At 43.7% G+C, this 17,544-nt stretch overlaps 1 protein-coding gene across 1 annotated transcript in view; it reads left to right on the top strand.

The window, feature by feature from the left end:
* Positions 1–16,105, top strand: part of nf2a (NF2, moesin-ezrin-radixin like (MERLIN) tumor suppressor a) — a 48,990-nt gene extending 32,885 nt beyond the window's left edge. The window contains exons 13-18 of the mRNA XM_063017629.1: positions 347–463; positions 1,616–1,716; positions 3,267–3,372; positions 6,143–6,261; positions 8,037–8,196; positions 13,907–16,105. Coding sequence (XP_062873699.1) covers positions 347–463; positions 1,616–1,716; positions 3,267–3,372; positions 6,143–6,261; positions 8,037–8,196; positions 13,907–13,957 — 654 coding nt within the window. The 3' untranslated portion in view covers positions 13,958–16,105. The remainder of the gene's footprint in view (positions 1–346; positions 464–1,615; positions 1,717–3,266; positions 3,373–6,142; positions 6,262–8,036; positions 8,197–13,906) is intronic.
* Positions 16,106–17,544: the final 1,439 nt, after the last annotated feature.

Below are 17,544 nucleotides of genomic sequence, written 5' to 3'. Positions count from 1 at the left end.
CAGAGAGTCTAAAATGCTTATTGTTAAAATAAAAAAGCTTTATGTGGATTAATGTATTAAAAGAACGACACAGGAGCACTAAACTTCTCTTAATTATTATTGCTCATAAGTCCACTAATGAAATTCCTCACTCGTTGTTTTGGTACAATGTCATGTTAAGCTTTTCACATTAAGCGTTGTTCATACTGCCCGAGTCGCTCAAACAGTTCGTCTCATTGGAGGAACTCTGAGCGCCACTGCAAGCGCTAGAATTGCCAGCCCAACGTGGCCACACTCCATAGGAAACAACACATCCAGTGCAAAAGTGAATCTACCCTAAGTCTTTGTGTCTCCCCCTCTTGTTCAGATGCGTTCAGAAGAGACGGCGGATCTTTTAGCAGAGAAGGCCCAGATTGCTGAGGAGGAAGCCAAACTGCTGGCTCAGAAAGCTGCTGAAGCAGAGCAGGAGATCCAGCGGATCAAGGCACGTTTAAGCACTTTATTAAAAATAATCATTAACATCATATAACGATCAGTAACATCATGGGTTTGTGATTAGGCCTGCAACGTTATTCTTGATATCACACATCCTCAGGTTTCATTGCTGTTATATAACAGTTTTTACAAAATAAATGAAAGAAGCCCTGAATGTCATACTAATTATTATTTGAAGCTGACTGGGAATGACAGTATGCACCACCAAACAGGAGGAGCCAGGTCGGGTGCCGAGCTAAGATTCAGATCTAGGCCTGAGTGGTGGGTTGTTGTCTTATTGAAGCATCCAGATTTAGTTTCTTAGTTTCTGTTTATTTATTTACATCACATTCACCTCATATGTCTTTCTTTTGCTTATGTGTAAGGCCCAACTATATTCACGGCCGTGAAAATCGCACCACGGACCGTAAAACGAGCCTTTCCCTTGTAGTACTCAATTTGCTGTGAAATTAAACATTAAAAGTTTGTGTGTAGCGATTTAACATGTTTTATTTGTGTAGTGTTCAAGTGCATCATGTTTACTGGTTAACCTGCAATATGAGGCGGTCCTAGCAATCCTACGGCAATTCAGTTAGCAATTGTAAGTGTACAGCAGCTAAAACACGACTCGGGTAACTGAGTTTGGAAAACTCCCAACCAATTCTCTGGACGCAAGGGCGTGTGTGTGAAAACATGGATGAGAATTTTGGTATTTGAGACAGAACATGAAGCCTTGCACTGTCGCTGGATGTTGCTGATTTACATTTAACTACGAAGGCAGCTGTGCTGTGTGTTGTAGCTTCCATTCATTCTATCATTAGATTTATGAGTGTAATTAATGACTGACATGAAATGTGGCTCTTTTCTTTGGTAAAACCTGTGGCCCATGAAATTAAGCACATTTTTCTGTGAATGTAGGAGGGCACTAGTTCTGTGTAACACCAGAGCAGTTGTAATTCTTGTTCTTTTGGATACTGATACGACACAGCAGTCACACAGTTGAAGTGGATGGTAAATATTCATGGGACTAAACATGGCTTTTTTCAGATTCATGGATTTGCACTGTAGTTACATATTCTTCTCGTTCTATTCGCGGATATATTTACTTTAGCTGGAAGCTGTGCAATACTATACTGTGTTTACATTAATGTGGATGTTAAAGGTGACGGCGATCCGCAGTGAGGAGGAGAAACGGCTCATCGAGCAGAAGATGATGGAGACTGAGATGCTCGCCCTCAAAATGGCTGAGGAATCTCAAAGAAGGTGAGTCTTACACGCCTGATAAATCTCCCTCTGTCAGGTTGACAGCACGGCCTGGGATTTGAACTTAAGAGCTCCAGATCTCAGCAGTGGCATGAGATGACGTGAAGGAATGAAACGAGCCTGTAGTCTGGTCGTGTCCTATCTATTCATTTGCTGTTTGTGTAATGTGTGTCTATATACGTATATATATATGTAGAGATCCACATTTTAAGGCAATCGGGTGGCACAATGGCCTATTACACTAGCCCACCACCGTTTATATCTGGTTTTGAACGTCTGGGGGGTAGAGACGAAGCCCTCTGATGGATTGGTGTCCTGTCCAGGGTGTTACTGCTTTGTGCCTAGTGTTTTCTGGTGACCCATCGACACTCTCACCAGGATAAATTGGTTACTTAAAATAGAATTTAAAAATGATACCCTGTTTTTAGGTTGTGGTTGGCTTCCATATTTGTTAGCTCATATCAGAGACGGTAATTAGATGAATTAGAAGAGCAGAAGACTTAACCAAGATACAAACGATATGAAAATCCTTTGGCTGCTCCCGTATTTAGGGATTTTTTTTTAATGCACTTTCTCCCTTTTTCTTCCGATTGTTGCGCGTCCAATTTTTACCCAATTGCGTCATTCTTCCTCTCTTCTGGTGCTGACCCCCGCCTCGATTGAGGGGAGTGAGACTGTCACACGCCCCCCCGACATGTGGGCAGCAGCCGTATGCATCTCATCACCTACACTTTGACAAGTGCAATGCGGATCAGCCCTGTGTACGGAGAGACACACCCTGACAGCATTTTTTCCCCGTTTCTGTGCAGGCGCCATCAATCAGCCAGCAGAGGTCGTAATTGCATCAGTTATGAGAAACCCTGGTCCGGCTTTATCCTACCCTATGAACAACAGCCTTTGTTTATACAGTCGCCCGGCCCAGCCGGACAGCAGAGCTGAGATTCGATACGATGTATTTGAAATCCCAGCTCTGGTGTGCTAGCGTGTTTTACCGCTGTACCGCTAAATGTTTTTAGGGATTTTTGGGGGGATTTTTATACACAACCCTACTTATTTCTATATGCTTGGGACCTGCACTAAGCGCGCACTGACGAGTGCACCTACACACGGCTGGGCTGTTTGGACTCTCTAGAGAAAAACTAGAGAAATAAACAAACAAACTGTGGAAAATCAACTAGAAATACAAAACAAAGTAAATACTGACCAAAAGGAGAATCAAGTGACCAAATTAATACATTATGAGAGGCTCAAACAGGTGTAATAGAGTGCTGAAGAGCATGCACTGTATCGGCCATGCTAGCTCATTTGATGTGTAACAAATGTTGACCACTTGAGCTGTACCACCAGGCTCTACACAACATGATCAAGAAATTTAAAGAGCTAAGGGACTGAACATTTGGCTGTAACTAAACCATCTACTTTATCAATGACAGTAATAATAACACGGTTAGCTTTTGGTGGTTGGGCGTGGCTGAAGATGAATGAATGAAAACATCCTGAAGGCTTCCTGTGTGTTCTGTATTCACTCCTTAACTCTGCTTTTCCCACAGAGCCAAAGAAGCCGAGCAGCTGAAGCAGGACTTGCATGAAGCCCGAGAATCAGAGCGCCGAGCCAAAAACAAGCTGCTGGAGATCACCAGCAAATCCACCTACTCGGTACCTCACAGACTCTTAATCTCTCTGATCTGTTAGCTGCAGTGCTAATATCTACTATTCCAATCTGTCAGGCGTCCAGACACCAGTTAGTCTGGTACAGGGATTAAACACCTGCTTCTTTTTTTCAGTATATGGCCACAGGTACGTGGACAGCCTATTATTTTGATGTCTGTCAGCCACGCTAACGCTTGTTTAAAGCTTACAGCATTGTGGCAACAGTTTGGGAAAGACTCTCACCAGCATGGCTAACCCTAATCCTGTCCTTTGGTGTGAAGGAACTCAGCTGGCCTGCACTGAACCCTGACCGCTACCTCATTAAAAATATTTGGGATGAATTGGAATGATAATTGAGAGTCAGGCGTTATTATCCATTAATGTAAGTCTAAGGTCATTTAAAAGTAATCTACAATTGAGGCTTGAGCGCCTTGTTCAGGGGTCCACAAGTGGCACCCTGGCAGTGGTGGAGCTTGAACCAGCAACTTTCTGTTAACTAATACGGTACCTTAACCACTGAGTAACCTCGTTAAAAACCTTTGGAATGAATCGGAATGATGATTGAGAGCCAGGCCTTCTTATCCATTAATGTAAATGTAATGTCATTTGAAAGCAATTTACAATTGAGTCTTGAGGGCCTTGCTCAGGGGTCCAAAGGTGGCACCCTGGCAGTGGTGGAGGCTTAGCCAGCAACCTTCTGATTACTCATTTAGTACCTTAACCACTTTTGATTGAACCATGCTCCAAAATCGTGCAAAAAGCATTTCCAGAAGAACTTGCACCCCTGTTAAAGGTGGTTCAGTTTTGTCAATGTGAGCTGCCACCGCTTCTTTTCACCCGCTAAAGGCGGGGTTTTATAGCTCAATATCGAGTACAGAGAACCGAGTACGATCCACTTAACGACATACGGAAAGTGAAGGGCCTGATGGTAGTAGATACCACAGGACTGCTTCAGATGGTATGTGGAGTCCCACTGTGTCCTGGCAGCTCCTGGCAACTGGAGGGGTGTGTCTGACAATTCGCTACCACACCAGGGCTGGGATTCTGATCTCCCCGGGTCGACTGTGCGCCCCCTAGCGGGCATAATTGACAGTGTCCGCAACAGACAGAAGTGGCCATTAAGTCTGCCGGGTGGGGAAAAAGTAGGTGGTTAATATCCCAAGGTGCCTGTACAGGAAGTGGAGGAGCTCGGAAGTAAGGGTGTGGCACTCCCCGCGGATCCAGACCTCATGCAGGAATTCACGAAGGTGTGGGCGAATAAGAAGGGGTTGTGGTCTGCGCAAGACTAAAGCTAAATTGGGGGGAAAATGCATAAATAGAATCTATGGTCGTGTCCCATAGATACACATCATACTTCCAGTTAAATATGCAGTGTGGTTTGAGACACAATCCTGTCAGTCATGTGGAGAAAAAATGACTTTCAGAAGTGTCCAGAAACCCCCGCATCACAAATCAATGAACGTCAGGAAGGTCCATGTGAACGCAGCCTTAAACTTACAGTGACTGAGAATCTGATTCAGCATCGATTTAAGAATGAAGTGGAATTACTGTGAAGTATCAGCGGTTTCATCAGCAGTCTCAGCCAATTCTCAGTCCTTTTGTTTTGTATTTATTTATTTATTTCTGTCCTTTTGTCTCGGGATCCTTTTTCGACTCCTCAGTGCTTGAACGATTCATTTCCACGAATGCTTCAACAGTTTTATCAGGCTCTACTCAGCCAGATAAGAGAAAATAGCTACCGCACATCCAGCCGATAGTCGCCCGAAGGTCTGCTCCGCTCAGATCACAAATGACTGCTTTTTGGAACTGGCTCATAGCCCGCGTGGTCGTGTTCGACTATTTTGAATGTTTTTCTGCATCAGCCGGCTGCTCTGAATACGAAATCCCGCGGGCTGAAACTGGCCATGCGTACACCTTACTCATTCAAAACTAGCACACAGAACCGTGACCTCCGAGCTCGTCTATCATAATAATTGAACTGTGGAGAACGTGCTCATGAGCTCGTTGGACCTCCGGTTCCAAACTCCCTTAGATGTTAATATGAATTAACCATGTATGCAGGCTTTCCACAAAATTTTGGAGTGTGTCTGTTGGAACTTTTTAGTTTGTAAAGAAATCACTGACGAAAACCTAGTGAGCTGCCTTGCTGCCTACTACCTACCTGATCAGCTGCCTAAGTAGAGAGGATTCTAATAAGACATGGAACTCATAAGGCAGATTATTTAGACGCACTACAATACAGCGATTACGTCGCCACAGTTTTAGCTTACTAAGCTAACACAGTTAGTCTCAGGTTATTCAAACCAATGCGCTGAGGCAGCACAACCCGCTAGCACGCCAGCTAACGTCTCCCTCCGTGTACCGAAAACGATTAAACTGTCCCCGACGAGTGTGTTATTACACCTTTATACACATTAAACATCAATGAGAATTTATTTACATTTGATAAGATCCGCATTATATTCGTCCGGCATGTTTGATCGTTTTTGTGAGAAAAGTCATGCCGCACTGAATGCTGGGATTGCCTTCAGTGCTGAGAAAGCGTCGGATGCTCCCTCGTTATTCAGTCAGATTATCACTCAGAATTAAAGCGCCTCAGTAGGAGCATTTTAAGGGATCTAAGAATTTAGACACGCCCTCTTCTGAGGAGCGTAGGATGACGTAAAATACGTCTATGTAGAGAGATCACCAGCTCACTTGTGCATGAGACGGCTTATATTTTGCCCTTTTGTCGAAATGCTGTATAGATTTATCTACGTGTGTTTTTCTCATTTAGGCTGCATCTCTGTCTCCTAACTCTCACCCACCCGATCTGAGCTTCAGCACAGAGAACCTGAGCTTTGACTTCAAGGACACCGACATGAAACGCCTGTCCATGGAGATCGAGAAGGAGAAGTAAGTAGATAAAGTCCTCTTTGTTCTTCTGTTGGATTTTTAGGTTTGTTCTAAACTCCAGTGCAGAAAATCCCAGTCGGGAGGCGCGTCGGATCGATCAGGCTTTTAAACAGGTCCCAGTCGAGGCGTGGGCTCCATAAGATTTCTGAAGGTGTCCTGTGGTATCTGGCACTGATTAACAAAAGTATTGGGACAATTGTTGTAATTATTGAATTTGCTTGTTTCAGCCACAACAATTGCTAATATGTAATAAATCAGCCATAACATTAAAACCACCTCCTTGTTTGTACACTCACTGTCCATTTTATCAGCTCCACTTACCATATAGAAGCACTTTGTAGTTCTACAATTACTGACTGTAGTCCATCTGTTATTCTGCATGCTTTGTTAGCCCCCTTTCATGCTGTTCTTCAATGGTCAGGACCCCCACAGGACCACCACAGAGCAGGTCCTGTGGTCCTGACTATTGAAGAACAGGGTGAAAGCAGGCTAAAAAAGTATGTAGAGAAACAGATGGACTACAGTCAGTAATTGTAATTGTTATGACTGATCAGTGTATACTTTCAACTTTGCAGCAACAGTTTAAGGAAGGCCCTTTGAAGCTGTGTTGTGGTATCTGGCACCGATGAACAGTGTTTTTGCAAGGTGGGGCGTCCGTTATTCAGACTTGTGTGTCCAACACATTTTACAGATTTAGGGACAGTGGTAGCCTAGTGGGTAGAGCTTTGGGCTATCAACTGAAAGGTTGAGAGTTCAAATCCCAGCTCTGCCATGTAGCTACTGTTGGGCCCTTGAGCAAGGCCCTTAACCCTCTCTGCTCCAGGGAGATGGGTTAATGCGAAGAAAGAATTTCATTGTACTGTACACCTGTATATGTATAAATGACAAATAAAGACGAAATTGAACGACAAGTCAACACCTTGAGCTCTTTGTCATGTTCCTCAAATCATTCCTGAAGGAATTTTTCAGTATAGCAGGGCGAATAATCCTGCTCAAAATGGCCACTGCCACAAAGGGGTGGACCTGGTACCTAACAATGTTTAGGTAGGTGGTATATGAGTCAACGTAATGCCAGGAACCAAGATTTCCCAACAGAAAGGTGATGCCCCAACCGACCCTTCGTTGTGTTTTTAGACCTGGCACCCTGAGCACTCCTTATTAGATTTTTATGAGGACAGATAGGTGGTTCAGCGGTCTATTATACAAGCTCACCACCCCTGAGACCCGGGTTTGAATCTCGGAATGATATCTGCCATCCAGGCATCTACACAGACATGATTGGGTATGTCTGGAGGGGGGTGGCTGACCCCCTGCTATGGATTGGTGGCCTGTCCAGGGTGTTCCTGGTTTGCATTCGCAGCACTGGCCAGGATAAAACAGCTGATAAAAATGAGACAAAATTATTTTTTATGTACAGTGGTACCTTGAAACTCGATGTCAGTTGGTTCTGGGAGTGGCATCAGGTTTAAAAGAGGTTGAGTTTCAAGGAATTTTTTCCCATAAGGATGTTTGGGAAACTTGTTAATGCGTTCCATGGTCCCGTTATTATTCCTGATATTTTAGGCTAATGTAAAATAATGTGGTTGTTTTTGCACCTTAAGCCAAGCGCTGAGCAAAGCAGCGGTCACACAGAGGTCGAGTTTAAGGGAAACGGCGAGTTTAAGGGTACACATTTCTCGACAAACGGCGTCCAGTTTCAAAGATTTCGAGTTTAGGGGACCTTGAGTTACAAGGTACCTCTCTCTCTGTGTGTGTGTGTGTGTGTGTGTGGACAGGGTGGAGTACATGGAGAAGAGCAAGCACCTGCAGGAGCAGCTGAACGAGCTGAAGACCGAGATCGAGTCTCTGAAGCTGAAGGAGAGAGAGACGCCGCTGGACATCCTCCACAACGAGAACACCGAACGTGGGACCAGCAAACAGAGCAACTTCAAAAAGGTAAGCGGCCCTCAGAGAGCGTGCTCACCGTGACCTTTATATGCTAGTGATGGATAGTCGTGAAAAAATGACCTATTCATGCTTTCATCTGAGCTCTGTTTGTGTCTGAGCTACAAAGTGAGTCATGCAGTGGTCAGGAGGTAACAGAGGATAGTGAAAAGAGCCGGACTGTATAATGAGCTCGAGTTATTTACAGTTGTGGGTCACATGACCTACCTCTCTAAATTTTTATAGCGTATTACACTGTTCTCAGACACTATATTGACAAACGTATCGGAACAGTGCCTCTAGTTACTGAATTTACACGTTTCAGCAACAACAGTCGCTAACAGGTGTAATAAATCGATTAAATAAAGGAAACTATATACCTCCAACTTTGCAGCAACAGTTTAGGGAAGGCCCTGTGCACAATGCAAGCTCTATACAGACATGCACTCACTCACTTTCTTAACCGCTTATCCAATCTGGGTCGCGGTGGGTGCTGGAGCCTATTCCAGCTTTTCAGTGGGCGCAAGGCACACAGTAACACCCTGGACGGGGCGCCAGTCCGTTGCAGGGCAGACACACACACACACACACACACACACATTCACCTATAGGGCAATTCAGTGTCTCCACCGGAGCACCCGGAGGAAACCCACGCAGACACGGGGAGAACATGCAAACTCCACACAGAAAGGACCCTGACCACCCCACCAGGGGATCGAACCCATTGCTACCCACTTAGCCACCTTGCCACCTACAGACATACAGAGAGTCCTAACCCTCTGTACAAGATACTGATCCCTGTGTGAACACGCCTCGTGCTGGTGACAAGAAGCAGCTGGCAACTGCACACATGTTGGAGGGGGCGTGTGTTAGGTACGCTCCAGCCCTTCTCGGTCAGAATCGGGGTCTGCAACAATAGAGGAGATTCACCCGGGTATTGGATAAGACTATGGGTATTGACAAGCCATAGCCTAGTAGTTAAGATACTGGACTAGTAACCAGAATGTTGCTGGTTCAAGCCCTACCACTGCCAGGTTGCTGCTAGGGCTGGGCGATTTTCACGATTAATTCGGTTAATTCGCATGAACATTTTCACCCGATGTTAGAATGTGACAATCGCGATTGTTTACATACTTTATATTTTTACTAAAATACCAACATGTCACGAAGCAGAAACTGACCAGACGCCCACGGAATATAAATCAGGGAAAGTTTAATATAAAAAGGGCGAAAACAGTGTACAAAATCAGGTAGAGTCCAAAACCAGCGAAACCCAAAACAGTAAACGGATGACAACAAGGATTATACACGGTAACGGTTAGATTCAGTAATAAGGAGCGCAAACACGATCGGCAAAACGAGACACAAACAGAAGAGTTTAATTAAGATTCACTGAATCGAACACCGCTGAACTGAATCAAAATACGGAGCCGATGAGCGCGATCAGGATTGGCTGGAAAGTAACGAATTACATTTACTCGCGTTACTGTAATTGAGTCGTTTTTTTTGTGTACTTGTACTTTTTAAAGTAGATTTTACAGCCTGTAATTTTACTTTTACTTAAGTTTTGTACTAAGAATTGTAATTCGCTACATTTTAAAATCACATCCGTTACTGAGTAAAAAAATCGCGTCTGGGAAACTGCTGCAGTGAATTCTGCGATAGGGAGTCGGATCTTTTGTCTCAGTTCCTTTTAAAGAGCCGTTTGTATGTAACGACTCCCAAATGCGCGAATCGGTTCCTTTATTTTGGCTTAAAGGGCCGTTCAATAGAATCGAATCATTCTATGACACATAATAGTGGTTAATACAGTTTGAAGGTTTTATGGGTCTAAAATGACACATTACACATCCTTAAATGTTTAAAATGTTGTATCCACCCACCAAATCACAAGAGGACAAAGCTGAGCTGAGTGATCACTTGATGCCCCCCCCCCAGTGTAGATACTGATACAGACTCACTCAGTGGTGGAAACAGCACAGTACAGGCTCGTGTTCCTTTTAACGTGAACTTTTTGTAGTTTTTTTCCTAATGTAAGGAGGTTCTGCTGAACATTATTTAAAATAAAAGTTGTTTGTGAGCTATTCTTAGATATAGATAGATAAGGATATAGATAATTTAGAACTATTTTGTTTTAATTATTGTTAATTATTGTGATATCGTTATTGTTATAAAGTTTGAGTCCCTTAAAAGGATAATTATAGGTGGTGCTGTTACTATTTTTGCACTTCTGCAGCCTTTAATTACAATGCAAAAAAAAAAATTTGAGTCTTATTTTAATTGCATTATACAAGAACAAAAAAAATCGAAATCGTAATCGACAATCGGGTATAATTTTTAAATAATCAAGATTTTTTTTTTTTTGCAAAATCGCCCAGCCCTAGTTGCTGCTGTTGGGCCCTTGAGCAAGGCCCTAAACCCTCAATTGCTCAGACTGTATACTGTAACTGTAATGTAAGACGCTTTGGATAAAGGCGTCTGCTAAATGCCGTAAATGTAAATGACTAAATTGGAAGAAAAAGGGAAAATAGAATCTTTGGTGTTTGACAGGGACAGGTTGATGCTATCGGAAGTCTGTGGACATTGCTGTTATCTTTTATTATCTTTTTAAATTCAATTAGCTTTACAAAATAGGATCAAGAAAAATTCAAATGCAATTAAATCAGCCTTTATCATGCCGTAGATTCAAACCCGTGTGCTTTTCTTCAATTCAGTGGACTTCATTAGCGCTGCGCTAATTGATTGCGGCCTTTTGTTGATCTGTTCTGTTTAAGAGTCTCGTGTGTGCAGAGCCGCCGTCGACTTTGCTGTGATTAGATAATTGGACTTGGAGGAAGGGAAACTGTGCAGCTAGTCCTGCTGGATGCTCAGAGTTCACCTTTATTCCTACTTTTTAATTTGGTTTATTCCTTCGTAAATGAATGTACCAGTAATCAGAATGTTGGTTTGCTTTTTCATCATATGCGTTCAGGCAAATAAAACGATGAAGTCTAAACGAAAAACTATTCTTTGCTACATCAGTTGGTTATTGCGTCATGTCACATAATAAAAATAATAGTAAACATGATTTAAAACAAATATTTATAGAATAAAAGAATAGAACTCCTTTATTTGTCAAATATACATATACATGTGTACAGGACTAAGAAATTCTTTCTTTGCATATCCCAGCATCCCAGCTTGTTTGGAAGCTGGGGTCAGAGCGAAGGGTCAGCCATTGTACAGTGTCCCTGGAGCAGAAAGGGTTAAGGGCCTCGCTCAAGAGACTGAAGAGGACAGAAGAGGAGGGCTGTACATGTGTAATGAAGGTGTGGGTAGCGGCGTGCTCTCCTTGGATGCAAATCTGGAGTCTGTCAGCAGCGGAAGACAAATTGGATAATGGCAATGGCAGGGCAATGGCAGCGCCGGCTCGGTGTACAGCCCCTCTCAGACATAGCCAATCATGTCTGTATGTACACACCTGATAGCACGGCTGTGTATTTAAACCCTGGATCCCAGCAGTAGTGGGTTACCGCCATTTACCGATGTGCCACCTGAGCGCCCAATGTGGAAATGATTGGTAAAAAGGAACTCTGAACATAGATAATCTGCTATAAACCAAATGGGCAGGGATAAACTAATGTAGGTAGGCTGAATGACCATCATTAAATTGGTGCAGGGCTAAGATGCTGTACACTAAATATAAAGGGTTAAACTGCAGTAGGCTGAATAGTTGGAATTAAATCGATGTGGGCTGAATGGGCAGAGCTGTTTCGGACTGAATTGACAGCTGACCTAAAGAAGGATTTGGAGAAACTGCTATAGGCTGAAAAGACAGAGATAAAGTGCTGTAGGAGACATATGTGGAGCGAAATGGATGGGACTCCAACACTAAAACGTGCATCGTTTTGTGCTGTCTTCTAGTACTATCCAACCCCAAGCAGAACCTCCTATTGTTCTGATGAACTAAGAACACCCAGGCCTTACAGACACACTTCTGCTGATGAACTAGACTTTCTCATCTTGGTGCTTTGGTGGTGTTTAGAAAGTCCAGGTGGATTCATGTTGTCCCGGAGGCAGTAGGACAGAGACGGCTGGTTTTCCAGGTTGTCCTGTTAGGATGATTAATAATCCCTAATTCTTCCTGCTGGCGACTGTAGCCCGGGGCGCATTACTGTACAGAAGTCTGGCTGCAGTTGGTGCAAGGTGTTCAGCTGCTACGCTCGGATTAGACCTGCTTTTGGTTGGTGTCACGATGCCTTTTGAAACAGCCCCAGCCCTTGAGCGATGCGGTGCATTAGTGTGGAACAGCACCAGCTTAGAGAGCTTCTGCTTCCTGTGAATCTTAAGATTAAGGCCAAGAATAGTGCAGGCATATTTGGTTTGCTTCTATGGGCGCTCCATCACCTCCTTTTGTTTACCATTATCAATTGCTGTAATGGAAACACAACCTTCTAAAAGAACCAGGGGCATGCTTAACACGCATATGGTTAGGAAAAAATATGCAAAAAATAATAATAAATTTGAGTGAGTAATTCCGAATATCATTCTCCTCATCACAATTCCAGGTGAAGTGACACTGATGGTGTGAAGTTCATTACAATACATCATGGCTTAAATACTTGTACATATTTAGGATGCATTTTACTGTTTCACTCTGAATTTAAAACTTATAAAAGGAAAATTAAACCCTCATCTTCCTAAAATGTTTGCTCCCGAGTTCAACCCCCACTGGCATGAACTTCATCCGAGTTGTATGAAAAAGGGAAGGTTGGATAAGGTTTCTTTTTTATCTATTTTTTCCCCCAATCGAGTCATATCCAATTACCCTGTTGTAACTTTTTTACTGCCGTACTGCTGCAGACCCCGACCCTGACCGAGAAATGTACACATTAAATATCCAACCGCTTCTTTTCACCTGCACCAGGCGGGTTCACACAGGGATCAGTATCACGTTATGGAGAGTCACGCACTGCTATCCATTATTCCCGGTCTCTGTGCAGTGCCATGAACCAGCCAGGAGAGGCCGTAATTGGAGCAGTAGTCTCCCAGCTAGCCAATAGGAGAGATGAGATTCAAACTCAAGAGCACAGGGTTTTTTAAACCTTGGGTCGTGACCTTTGGGTGGGTAGTGAGCCAAAAAAACAGTCGCAGAGAAAAATAATAATAATTAAATCAACAAATTTTAACAGGCACAGACATGAAATGAACTTGTACATGAACGCCCCCTTGTGGAGTTGCTGGAAAAAATGTCAACCCTGGGCTAGTGTGTTTTATTCCTGTGCCACCCGAGTGCCCTGATATGGCTTTCTTTCATCACCAGCATGAGTAGTGAAGAAACACTTAAGACAAAGCATGAATCTGTGAGAATCCACCGCTGGCTGGTGTAAAAGAATCAGTCTGCGCCTTCGCATGTCAGGGGACAGGTGTTAGTTTGCGACTCTCCTCGACGAGAGTCAGGTTTGTGCAAGCAGCAGAGAATCGTACGAGAACTAGAAATGACTTCATTTTAAAAAGGATCGGGCTTGATCAGGGTGGGTGAGGTTCTAGACTGACTGACTGGCTAATCAATAATGAAATTTGTCACCAGCTAAATGTTCTGTGGAAAGTGTTTATTGACCCAAGAACTCGCCTGCGATGTCAGTTAGGAGATCTACGCTAATGTGAATGTGTAGAAATGTCTGGAAACTCACTATAAGAATGTAAATTTACGATTGATCTCTGTCATTCTCTCTCTCCACAGCTTACACTACAGAGCGCCAAGTCAAGAGTGGCCTACTTCGAGGAACTGTAGCTGACCAAACTGTGTGGATGTGGGTGTGTGTGAGGGTGTGTGTGAAAAACTTTGGTGTTTTTGAAGTGTAGCGCTGAGTTCTTGGACGTTCTGAGGACTCGAATCAGCAGTTTTATTCTGCTGTGATGTGAAGTGACTTACTGACTGACTGACTGACATTCCTGACCTGCAGGGGCATTTGCACCAGACCGCGTATGTAGTTTTACCTCCTCACCAGGTGTCTTGAATGTGTGTGTGTGTGTGTGTGTGTGTGTGTGTGTGTGGATGAATTTTTCAATGTTGCTACGGAAAGCTATAAGGAAATACGGGCTGAAGTTATACCCGCCGCGTGTGTACACGTGTGCACAGTGGGTTCATGGGTAGTATCGTATCGTTCATGTGCATGAAGTGCACAGCTGAGGCATCCCAGCAAGATACTACGATCTGGCTGTGTCCCAAACCACTACTGTGTGACAAGCAGGGTCTGCACAATCCTGGAAGGTCTGAACATAGTCAGGGAAATTGACATTCTAAAAGGTCTGTTTGGACTGATTTAATTGCAAGTCCTGGACTTCAACCTTTTGATTAGCTAAGCCACTCTGAGCCAGTGGTCAAAAGCGAGTGTCATGGGCTGCACGTGGGCCCTATAAAGTAGAAGCATAGACCCTTCCTAATCTAGTCCTATCCATGGGCGGCACACAGGTTTCTGTGTGGAGTTTGCATGTTCTCCCTGTGGCTGTGTGGGTTTCCTCCGGGAGCTCCGGTTTCCTCCCACAGTCCGAAGGCGTGCAAGTGAGGTGAATTGGAGATACAAAAATGTAACCAAAAATCCTAATAAATTTACACTGCATTTACATTTTCGGCATTTAGCAGACGCTTGTATCCAAAGTGACTTACAGTACTGTGACAGTACACTGTCCAAGCAATTGAGGGTTAAGGGCCTTGCTCAAGGGCCCAACAGTGACAACCTGGCAGTGGTGGGGCTTGAACCGGTGACCTTTCAATTACTAGTCCAGTTCCTTAACCACAAGGCTACTACTGCCCAATAAATAATAATAAAAAATAAAATAATAAATAATAATAATAATAAATAAATAGTCCTTTCCAATTCCCCGGGCGCCACTGTCTTGCTGCCCTGACCGAGGAGAGCCACGGGTCATTACGTGTGCCTTCGGCAGGCAGCGGTTCGTCCTCCATCCCTGCACTAAGGACGTCCAGGATGTACCAAGTCACCTCTTTGCGTGTGTGCACATAAAAGCGAGTATAATTTCAGCCTTGAGTAGAAGTCTGGCGGGCACACAGTCGTTCAGTCTTCTAACGGACCATTCATCCTGACGGTTCTTTGAACCCCGACCAGTATGCAGGAATCACAGATGCTGCTCTAAAACTCTGAAGACTTTCGTCCTTTTAGTTTTTTACTTTCTACTGCGGGGAAAACTTACCCCCTTTCAACAGACGTGCGCTGAATTGTATTTAGGTTTTGTGCTTTTGGGATCGTGTTAAACCAGGATTTATGCCCTGGGTTTCATTACTGCTGAGATGCTGGTGAAGCATCAGTATTTATACTTTTATCTTAAATGGGTTTTATAAGGAGAAGCTTTTATTTGAAGGGAAAGCACCACTACTAAAGCCTCAATCAGGATGTTTCTGAGATGTTTTTCTCTTCTAGTGTTTTTTAAATTCTGTTTATGCATTTTTTTAAACCTTTTTCACCCAAGCTAGTCAAACCCAAGTACCTTTTTATATCTCTTTTTTTTACTGCTGCAGGGGTGGCACAGTGGCTTAGTGGGTAGCACTGTCACCTCACAGCAAGAAGGTCCTAGGTTCAATCCTCAGGTGGTGCTGTCCGGGTCCTTTCTGTGTGGAGTTTGCATGTTCTCCCTGTCTCCGCTTGGGTTTCCTCCGACCTGTACAACAAGCTCATGGTCAGTACACCACATACTTTTCATCATATAGCGTCCACATTTATTTTCTAGGTCTTATCAGACACTGGTGTTCAGTATTTTTGTTCGTTTTTATTTTACAAACAGCCTGATTGAGGCCTTAAGTTAAAAATTAGAATTATAAAGGTGTTTACATGGCTGTTTTTGAACTGGAAAGTTTGTATGTGTAATAATTTTAGAGAAAACTGTTCGTGCTGGGCGATAAATAAACCGAAAGCCTGTTAAATCCTCTCCATGTTGTTGTTTGTCTAATAAATCGCTAATACGGTGTAAATCTGCGTCAGAGCCGCTAGCGATGGATTTAAAAATAGAACACGGGTGCTCGGTTTTGTCTGTGGCACCGAATACAGACCATAATCCTCCAGCGTAAGAGAGCGGCAAGCCGACCTAGCTGAACTAATAAGGTACGTCTGCAAAGAACATTAAAATCACATTTACAGCTCCTTCATTTGTAATGAGATTAATATTGGTCATTTTTCCTCTAAACCTGAGCAGCAGTTAAAGTTCTGATGTATGACACCTGTAATTACACAGTAGTTCTACACAGTAGTGTGGACAAGAAGTTCTTCACTTCTAAGCTCTCCTGAGTATCACATCCCAATCTGTCGGTGTTAATATGGATTCAGTTCAACTTCACTGGTGCAGCAGCTTCCACTTTTAAAAGAAAAAAAGTTTTCAGACTAAAACTGGCCTCATAAACTGGGCATTGCGGAATATCGGGAAATGAAAAAGCTGACCAGTTGGCACAAAGAAGAACTGCACAGAAAATCGACCTTTGACTCACACAGACAGACATTAAACTGAAATAAAAGGCAACCTAAATGGAACACACAAACAAACAATAAACTGCACAAAATAAAAACTATCTTCAGATTAGCTCAAGAACAGAGCGTGTAGAGCTTCATGGAATGGGTTTCCATGGCCGAGCAGCTGCCTTCAAGCCTTGCATCACTGAGCGCAATGCAAAGCGTCGGATGCAGTGGTGTAAAGCACGCCGCCACTGCTGGAGTGATGAATCGCGCTTCTCCATCTGGCGATCCGATGGACGAGTCTGGGTGTGGCGGTTGCCAGGAGAACGGTACTCGTCTGACTGCCTTGTGCCAAGTGTAAAGTGTGGTGGAGGGGGGGATTATGGTGTGGGGGTGTTTTTCAGGAGTCGGGCTCGGCCCCTTAGTTCCAGTGAACGGAACTCTTAATGCTTCAGCATACCAAGAGATTTTGGACAATTTCATGCTCCCAACATTGTGGGAACAGTTTGGGGATGGCCCCTTCCTGTTCCAACATGACTGCGCACCAGTGCCCAAACAAGGTCCATATAGACGTGGATGAGCGAGTTTGACTGGCCTGCACAGAGTCCTGACCTCAACCCGATAGAACACCTTTGGGATGAATTAGAGAGGAGACTGCGAGCCAGGCCTTCTCGTCCAACATCAGTGTCTGACCTCACACCTCACACACACACACTCCTAAACCTTGTGGAAAACCTTCCCAGAAGAGTTGAAGCTGTTATAGCTGCAAAGGGTGGGCCGACATCATATTAAACCCTATGGATTAAGAATGGGACATCACTCAAGTTCATATGCGTGTTAAGGCAGACGAGCGAATACTTTTGGCAATATAGTGTATCTCAGTATCTTTAAACTCCAGACAATAAGTTTAATAATT

The sequence above is a fragment of the Trichomycterus rosablanca genome, chromosome 21 (genome assembly GCF_030014385.1).
Source record: "Trichomycterus rosablanca isolate fTriRos1 chromosome 21, fTriRos1.hap1, whole genome shotgun sequence".
In the NCBI taxonomy this organism is placed as follows: Eukaryota; Metazoa; Chordata; class Actinopteri; order Siluriformes; family Trichomycteridae; genus Trichomycterus; species Trichomycterus rosablanca.
The sequence above is the reverse complement of the archived record's forward strand: the minus strand, read 5'-3'. Positions and strand labels throughout refer to the sequence as shown.